Here is an 8,690-nt window from a genome sequence, read left to right on the forward strand (position 1 = left end):
GAGGGGGAGGAGGGATCTTGTCTGCTTGCTCACAGCCACATTCCCAGAGCCTAACACACTGTTGGGCACAGGGGCTCTGATAAGGACTTGCAGGGAGATGCAGAAGAGAGCCAGCCAGACCAGCAGCAAGAAGAACCTAGGAGGCAAGGGCAGTGACCCTTGGGCGTGACGACTAGATCCAGGGCTTATAGCCAGGATGGAGAGGAGAGAGCTGAGAAAGATTTTGCGGGTAAAATTAAGTTGGTGCCTTGCTAAATTTAACTTTCCAATTACTTCTTACTCCATTTTTTTTAAAAAGATTTTATTTATTTATTTATTTGGCAGAGAGAGATATAGTGAGGGAGGGAACGCAAGCAGGGGGAGTGAGAGAGGGAGAAGCAGGCTCCCTGCTGAGCAGGAAGCCTGATGTGAGGCTAGATCCCAGAGTGGGCTCTAGGCTGAGGTCAGATGCTTAACTGATTGAGCCATCCAGGTGCCTCTAATTTCTACTCCTGATTCAAGTCTCTGCTCCCACACCACCTCCTCAGGGAAGACTTCTCTGCTTTACTTCTCACAGTGCTTCCCACCCTCTGCCTCACCATCGATTTCACTTGTTCCGTGTATTACCTCTCCCCACATGGCTGGGCTGTAGGAAGCAAGAGTCCACCCCAGGCCCTTGCTCTTGACCATTGCCCTTCAGGGTCTTGGGTGGCTGCAGCCACAGGGACACCCCACACTCACAGACAAGGGCCCACCCACGTGGACACCCATGCCGCACCCACCCCGGGGGCCCAGGGCGAGTCCAGCCACCTCCCCCAAATCCTTAGGCGCTGACAGCCTCCTGCTGGAGCCACTGCTCCCGGCAGCTTGCCCCCCGGCTGGCGGGCGCCTGCGCCTGGCAAAAGGACTGGCATGTAATTAGAAACTCCACGGGCTCCCTAATTGCCAGTTTTCTCCCAAAGCAGGAGGCCAGTGCTATTCTGAGCCACTCCTGTTGCTGGCGGCTTGAGGCCTCTGGAGAGGAGCCGGCCGAGAGCAGAGCCAGGCTGGCGTGGAGGTGGCTGTGGAGAGGGCTGGCGAGGCCAGAGGGGACTGTGCTGAGACAGGCTGGCGAGTGGCCGAGAACAGAGAACAGACGTGGCAGAGAGGGATGCCTGCTGTCCCAGCCCAGGCCCAGCCTGGTGCTCTGTGCAGCCAGTGGCCTCCTCCTGCCTTCCTCAGGGACCCCCCTGCCCCCATGTGTGCCCAGAATAGTGACCTCAAAGCAGCCAGGGCCATTCATTCTTTATTCGGATGTCATAAAAATCACTACAAAAACTTTACAAAAGAGCCCGAGGGAACTATTGCCCTCCCCTCCCGCCTCAGCCCCTGAGACACCTGGGCAGTGGAAGAAGGGGAGAGAGGAGGAAGGGAGAGTCCTGGCAATGTTGGTATCTCCTAGAAGCAGCGGGGAGTCTGTGGTGACAGGAGCATCAGGGCAGGTGGAGGCTGGAGGGCCAGGGGCGCGTTATGGCAGAAGTGCCCATATGGAAGGCTAGGCCCCCACCCACAAAGTCAGACAGGGCTCCACCGCTGGGGGCCTAACTCTCCTCTCCCTAGCCAAGGTATCCAATCCCTCCTGTCCCCCCTTCTCTGGTAAACAAACATGGAAGTGCCCCAGCCAGCTTTGGGAAAGACCTTCCTACCTTCCTGACAAGAGTGGACCTACAGCTGTCCCTTTGCCCAAGCCCCAAACAAGGACAACATTTGAGCCACTTTGGAAGAAAGGATGTGGGATCCAGACCCGTTATTCCCGGAGTCCTGCTCTCGACCTGGCCCCACCCACCCCAAACTCCCCGGGAGAGGAGAGGAGACGGGAGAAGATGACTCCCTCTCCGCTCCCAGACTGCCCACCCAGGCCCCTGCTGTAATCCCACTACGCCGTCTGGAAAGAGTCCCAGGAGTGGAGAGGTTGTTTCAGGCAGGGACTCAGGATGCTGGCAGCTGGCCTCTCACTTGGGGCAATTAAGTTGGGGGTAGTCCTCCTCTGAGGGGGGAGCAAGTTTCAAGTCAGGACCGAAGGGCTTGTCTCCGCGGGGGAAGGCTTTCTGATTCTGGAAGTTGTCCCTGTCGTCCGGCGAATCCTGCTGCTCCTTGCGCTCCCACTCCGCGCTGGGGTTGGGGTTCCTCACGCTGCCCACGAAGAGGGGCAGGCTGGTTGTGTCCTCAAGGATGAAGAAGAGAAAAGGGCGGTTCACGCTGAAGGAGGAGAGAGACATGCGGGACATGGCCGTGCCGGTAGCGGCGGCCGCCTCCACGCCAGCCTCGCTGAGCTCCAGCGTGGACCGATGCTGCACGCTGGTGACCACCAGCCTCTGGTCAGAGATCCCACGCAGGTCTGGGGCCTGGAACAGTTCCTGCAGGCCTGCCCAGGACAGGAGGTGACAGGTCAAAGCTGCCTTCTGCCCCACAAGCTGCCCAGACCTGGCTGGGACGATATTTGGCATTCTGGCCAAGGGACTAGTCCAACCCACAGATCCCTGCTTAACTCTTACCTAACCTCCAAGTATCAGCTTCAAGGTCACTTCCTCCAGGAAGCCCTTCCCAATCCCCTGCCCCAAAGTCGGGACAGGTGCCTTTTCTCCAGTGAAGGAGAGAGAAACCCTCTGTCTTATCCCTTATGCTGAACTGTAAATACCTGATTCCTTATCTGCCCACCTGCACGTGACTCAGTCTTGTCAGCTGGGGACACCCAGTGTCTAGTGCAGCGCCCCTGCAGGACAGCCGACAAGACCCACATGCTACCCAGGCTCTGGAGTCTGCAAAGTTCACTCTTGTACGGAACAGGCTGTCATTCCCTGGGGCACCCCAGCTCCGCCCAGGAAAGAGAGTCCTGGGGGTGGGGGGTCCTAGGAAGCCCTCTGACCTCCCAAAGCTCCAGAAAAGGCCAGGACACCAGTCTGCTCTGACTCGGATCCACAGCCAGCAAGGGGGCTCCCTGCTCACCCACTCTGCTAACCTGACCCAGAGGGCGGTCCCTTACCCAGCCTCCTTACCCAGCCGGCTGAGGGTGGCCACCAGGTCCAGCTGATAGTTGAGATGCAGCCTGGGCAGCCGGACCTTGGTGGGTTTCTCTCGCAGTAAGGGCTGGTGCAGGATGTCCCAGCTCAGGTTGGCCAGCACCTGGGACACGTTCCACTCAAATTGGGTGGGCATAATGACCACAAAGCTCATGTTGTTCTTAAACGGAAAATGAGCCACCTACCAAGGCGGAAAGGAGACCATGTGAGAACAGGAAAGTGCCCAGACCAGCTGGGGTCTGGGTCAGTGTTCGCTTCAGAATGGCTTCCGGTCCATTCTTCTCAGGTGTGTGTCTGGGCTCCCCAAGCCTCTACTTCCTCACCCGTGAAGTCGAGTCATACTACTTGCCCACATGGCAGGCAGACCTGTGACACTCCAGTGGAGTATCAACACATCAGCTCAAAAAACGGGGACTTCCTCTTCCTTCATCTGCTACCAGCTGGCCCTGTGATTTGGGTCAAGAAATCCCCTCGGTGTCTCAGATTCAGACCACTCCAGGTTCTGCTGAGGAGCCACTGCAAAGGGTGGTTCTCTCCACACCACACCCCTCAGTAGTGACTCTGCCCCACTGTATGTAAGACTGCGCTCTGAGGTAATTTCACATGAATGGGGTTCCTGCAGCTATGTAAGTATAAGAAGCACTGGGCTCCATGATTCCTGACAGCTGCAGATTCTTTGGTCTCTAGACAGAGCAGCCAGGCAGCAGGACCCCTGGGTTGGGGGAGTGGGAAGGGGGAGCCCCACATCTCACTGCCTGGGTCTGCCTGCAGAGGGTGTAAAGAAGAGGGCTGAGGCCAGGACCCAAGAGACAGTGGGCAGGACACAGTCTGGCAGGAGCTGCCTATCAGGGTGGAAGGGAGAGAAAAGGGATGCTACTCCAAGGGCCTGCGCTGCCCACAGCCCCTCTCAGGAGAGCTACAGAAGGCTGAGGCCTGTGGCATGCTGCCTTGGGAAATTAACCAACATGGCCGCCTCTGCCACAGCTGACTGGCCCAGGGATCCACACTCAAGCTGAGAGGACCACACTGTGGCCAGAAGCAAAGGAGGCCTTCCCTTAGACAAGTCTTGCATAGTGCTCTATCCAATCAGAATGTTCCAGAAGGATATGGACACATCCATCTCAACCAGATCCTCCCTTCTAAAAAGAACTGTGACAGGTCACAGAGCCCAGGCTCAGGCATGCCTTGGCCTGAGTGGCTCTGTAGCCATTGGGTGGCTTCCTCGGCAGCCCCACCAACCCATGGACCCTGGTAACAAACCCCTATAACCAAAGATCACCTGGTTCTCCACTGGGGCCCCTCCTCAAAGAACACCCTGACCGCTGGATCTAAAATACCTTCCCCAGTCACTAATTGATCACTTTCTTTTTTCCCCCATAGCACATACCCTATCTGAAATGATCCTGTGATTTAGGTTCATTTGTATACTTTCCTTTCCTGTTGAGGGCAGGGACCTGGTCTCCCACGTGCTAGTGAGTTCCCATGTCTAGGACAGCATCTGGCACACAGCAAATGCCCAATATCGTTTTATGAGCTTCATGAACTTCAAAGAGCCTGGAAGCTCAGTCCCCCAGGTTGGAGGGGGGGACCTTCCAGAGCCACCTGTATCAGGGACATGACTGCAGGGAAGGCAGGGCACACCCCCCCTTCACCCCTGTGCCTGCCCACAGCCCACCCCCTCCCTACACCACCTCCCAGCCTGGACAATCAGGGCTGACCTGTATCTCGGGCTGCTCCAGCAGGAACCAACGCAGGGGGTATGTGTGGGCATGCATCATGTCCACGGGCACCGTGAACTGCTCGTTCAAGTGGAAACTGTCTCTCTGGGTGAGACTTGGATCAAACTTGCTCCTCCAGAAACCTAGATCCAGCAGAAGGCAGGGGCCATGTAGACCCGGGCAGGGGGAGGTTCTCTACCACCCATCTCTTCTCTGTCCCACCCAGAACCCATTCAAGGGACAAAATGTAGAGGTCAAAACCCCAAGGGGCACTGTGCCAGGTGACACTCAGTTGATCTGAGGTTTCTTCCCAGCAGCATTTTTGAAATCTGGGCTTGCTTTTTTCTTGTGCCCTGCCATGTTCCCAGGAGCACCCCTATCTCCCCACCAACTCAGTTTCCTCCTAGGGTTCTCTCTTTACAACAGCCTCATCCAATTCCTGGGGCCCCTCCCTGGCACACTGTTACCTGTTTCCTACCCTCCCCCAAGCCACAACCCGAAGAGCTCCCTGCATCGTGGCCCAGCCCTGAGGAGAGAGACTCTCAGAACAAAGGGTTCTTCACAGCCCAGCTCAGCCTATGGGGCAGGAATAGGGGCAGCCTATGGGGCAGGTGGGGGACCTGGGGAGAGGAGGAACGCACTCTGGAAGTGGATGGCATTGAGCAGAAGCAACACTGTGTCATCTGGCAGCTCAGAGAGGAAATCCTCAATCTTCCCTTCTGTAGCCTCCTTCACCCATTGGTTGATGTTCAGCAGATCATCCCCCTTCCTACCCGTCAGGCTCACGGGCTTTGCACCAAAGAGCTGTTCTGATTGTTCCAGAAAATCCTCTTTGATGGGAAATCCTATGCAGAAGGGGCCACAAGTTGTTCCCAGGGACTTGAGTTCCAGAGCCACCAATCCTCAGACTGGCGACCTGAGGCCAACCCCATCCCCATCACCCCTGTCCACCCAAGAGCATTATAGGGAGCTCCAAGCACCAACACCTACCTTTCTGCAGGTACATTCTGGCAGCCAATCGGAATGCCCCAGGGCCCAGGTCCTGGCAAAGGTGGCTCAGTAGGTGAGGGAGGCAGGGCCCTGAGTCCACATGCAGCACCTGCTCTAACCTCCGCAGTGTCTGGTTCTGAGCACCTGGAGGGGACCACATTGGCTGTGGCCCAGGCTGCCGGCTCTTTCCCGGCCCTGCCGTGCACTCCAGTCCCTGTTGAATGCCCGTGGTGCACAGGCATTCGCCTCTCGCATTCACTGAACACCCCCAAGTTCCACCTTCATCTCTGCTGCTGGCTATCTTGGGTGACCTCACCCCGTCCAAGTTGTTTTCCCTCCCTGCACCTCGGTTTCCCACAGTGAGAGCCTCTGGTCCGGCGAAGACAGTGGAGCTACATAAAAATCACCAGAAGCTTATACTTAGGTCCCATACCCAGGGATCTGACTCAAGGAATCTGGAGGTGTGCCCAGGAAATCTGCCTTTTTACCAAACAGCCAAGTGCCCCCAATGAAGGAAGCACCCACTAGTAAACTGTGGAGTAGTGAGTTCCTACTGGCCTCTCAGCTCTGCTGGTCTAGACAGACAATGCCACCGTACCTAGTGCCAGGTGAGACAGGGCCAGGGCCACACTCAGAGGCGACAGGATGAGGTTGGGGCTGGTGGACCTTTGGGCGACCAGGGAGAACAGGTCTGTGGTGAAGGCCATCATGGCCTGGGCCAACCTGCGGGTCTGCTCCGGAGTTGGGGCCCCCTTGCAGTCCTTTGGGGACTTCTTCAGGGCAGTATGGCCATGGGCCTCCTACAAGGACAGATCAGGGGTCAAGAGGGTTAAGGAGTCAGCTCTGTGTTGAGGATCCCTGTCGGAGTCCCTGTGCCTGAGAACAGCAGGGCCTTGTCTCAGTCCTGACGAGAGAGGGACGAGGAACGGTCACACAGACAAAGGCCTGATAGGGACCGGGTCCTTCCCTCTGGTGTCTCCCACCCTCGGTCTTCTGGCCTCCGCCTCATGGCCCCGCCCCCCGGTTTCCTCGCCCCTGCTGATTGGCCCTCCTCCCTCGGACCCCGCCCACCCTTCCCCCAGCCCCACCTGGTTGTACCTGGTTGCCCAACTTGAGGAGGGTAAGCGGGGGCAGCTTTTCCTGGGTCTGCCCGCTCATTAGCTGAAGAAGGGAGGAAGCAAATGGAGCGTGACCCTTCCCACAGGCTCCCCCACCCTTGCGGGAGCCACAGGTGAGGCCCCTCGGGGCCTTCCTCCCCCTCATGCCTCTCCCTCCCCAGTACCTGCTGGTCCAAGGGCTCCATGGCGCTGGCAGGAGAGAACTGTTGAGAAAAGGATGAAGAGAGGAGAGGGAACCCCCTTAGAGCCAAACCTTCCCCTGACTCAGCCCCCTCCTTTTCCTGCCCGGACCCCTGGCGCTTCCCCACCTGACTCCCGGCCCCACCCAGACCCAGGCCCAGGCTCACCACCACGCTGGAACCCTGCAGGCAGGACAAGCTGAGCACCAGGAGCCCCCAGAGCAGCGCCATGTTCCTGTGCGGGACAGGAAGCCACTGTTCCCACCTGGCGGCACTTCCGCGTGGGATCGCACTCCCCACGCGGCCTGGCTTGGCAGATCCTGAGCCTCTACCGCTGAGGGGACACCCAGTTACTGCCAGCACACCCCCAAACACCAGTGGTGGTTCCCATCTCTGCGGCATGGGATGGCCCCCTGAATTGCTTTTAACCCCTCTGTATTTTCCAGTTTTTCACATTTGGGGCACTGAAAATGGTTTGGTTCATAGGGGAAATAGCAAAACAAAAGAAATCCTCATTCTTCAAGGCCTGGCCTTTTGAGTCCCACCTGGATTGGAATCCAGACTCTGCCTCTTCCCAGAGGACCTTAGATATTTCCCTTAACTCCTCTGGACTCTGCCTTTTCTTGTAAAATGGTAGCAAAAGTCCCTACCTCCTCCCATGGTATATTGTGAGGACCAGAATAAGACAGTCTTTGTGAGCCTTGATTACAATGCCTGGCACTCAGCAATAGGGCTGTTGTCCGCCTAGCCCAAGGCCCCTCCTCTGGGAAGCCTCCCCCGAAGCCTCCTGTATACTGGGGCTCCTATCCAACCTGCTGTCCACAGGGCCCACCTTTTCTCGCTGGTCTGGTCTTGACCACAAGGGTGGACAGGCCTGAGTCCCTGAAGTCTCAGCGGGGTTGGTGGGGTAGGCTGGAGAGCTGCATTGTTGACCCAGCCAGAGAGCCCAATGAATGGCTCTGGACAAAGCCACCTTTGGACTTATGGGAAACACAGGCCTTGGCCGCCAACTCTGTCCAGGTCGGCTCCGGGAAGCCAGGCTGGCAGGTCCAAGCTTAGAGGCTGGAGTCCAAGCACCATCAGTGTCCTGGACTGCAGCAGCTGTCCTGCAGCAGCTGTCCTGTCATTGTGAGACTGGGGCAGGTCTTGGTCTGGCCTCAGAGCAGGTCCCACACACTCCAACCCCGCCCCCATCTCAGGGCCAGTCCTTCCAAGGGATCCTTCTATCATCCCTGGCCCCACCCCCATCACAGGGCCCCTGACCTCCAACCTGGGCTTTTGAATTGTTTTGTCAAGAAAAGCCCTCCGGTTTTTCAAGTCCCAGGGGGAGTCCTGCCGGAACCCCCACCTTGGCTCCTCATCCCCCCCAGGAGGCTGGGAAATGAGAGGCCTTCTGAATCAATTCACTCCAGGCCCCCTCAGCCAGGACAGCAGCTCTTACCTCCTCTCCTGCCCAAACAGCAGGCCAAGCCACCCCTCCCCTTGTACCTCCGCGGGCTCCTCGCTGCTGCACACGATGTCCTTCTCTCTGGCCCCACTTGGGTACTCCCCACACTTTGCTCAGACTCCAGTCAGCCTAGCTGAGCCCTCCCCTCCCACCAGGACCTTTGCTCTCAGCCAACCCCTGTTCAGATTGCTTTCTCTTCT

General features: G+C 57.7%; 1 protein-coding gene across 4 annotated transcripts; it reads right to left on the bottom strand.

Annotated features, from left to right (window-relative positions):
- Positions 1-1,248: 1,248 nt before the first annotated feature.
- Positions 1,249-8,628, bottom strand: SERPINF2 (serpin family F member 2). Of its 4 annotated transcripts, none has more exons than XM_044248172.1 (11): positions 8,485-8,615; positions 7,876-8,105; positions 7,212-7,278; positions 7,029-7,067; positions 6,845-6,907; positions 6,345-6,546; positions 5,747-5,890; positions 5,398-5,601; positions 4,757-4,899; positions 3,015-3,219; positions 1,249-2,383 (listed from the first exon to the last, which is right to left on the bottom strand). In XM_044248172.1, exons 3-11 carry the CDS (start codon positions 7,272-7,274, stop codon positions 1,971-1,973), a joined length of 1,476 nt encoding a protein of 491 aa, XP_044104107.1. In that variant the 5' UTR covers positions 7,275-7,278; positions 7,876-8,105; positions 8,485-8,615; the 3' UTR covers positions 1,249-1,970. The 4 variants fall into 4 exon arrangements, with proteins under 4 accessions (XP_044104107.1, XP_044104106.1, XP_044104105.1 ...); XM_044248171.1 differs by having other exon boundaries at positions 7,876-8,163; XM_044248170.1 differs by lacking the exon at positions 7,876-8,105 and having other exon boundaries at positions 8,532-8,628.
- Positions 8,629-8,690: the final 62 nt, after the last annotated feature.

Source organism: Neovison vison, chromosome 5 (genome assembly GCF_020171115.1).
Source record: "Neovison vison isolate M4711 chromosome 5, ASM_NN_V1, whole genome shotgun sequence".
Classification (NCBI taxonomy): domain Eukaryota; kingdom Metazoa; phylum Chordata; class Mammalia; order Carnivora; family Mustelidae; genus Neogale; species Neogale vison.

Coding starts and splice junctions, on each gene's coding strand:
- SERPINF2 (XM_044248170.1), bottom strand. CDS start 7,274: ATGGCGCTGCTCTGGGGGCTCCTGGTGCTCAGCTTGTCCTGCCTGCAG. Junction 5,891..6,344: donor CCTGTCTCACCTGGCACTAG/GTACGGTGGCAT, acceptor GGTCCCCTCCAG/GTGCTCAGAACCAGACACTG. Junction 2,384..3,014: donor GGCCACCCTCAGCCGGCTGG/GTAAGGAGGCTG, acceptor TGTCCTGGGCAG/GCCTGCAGGAACTGTTCCAG.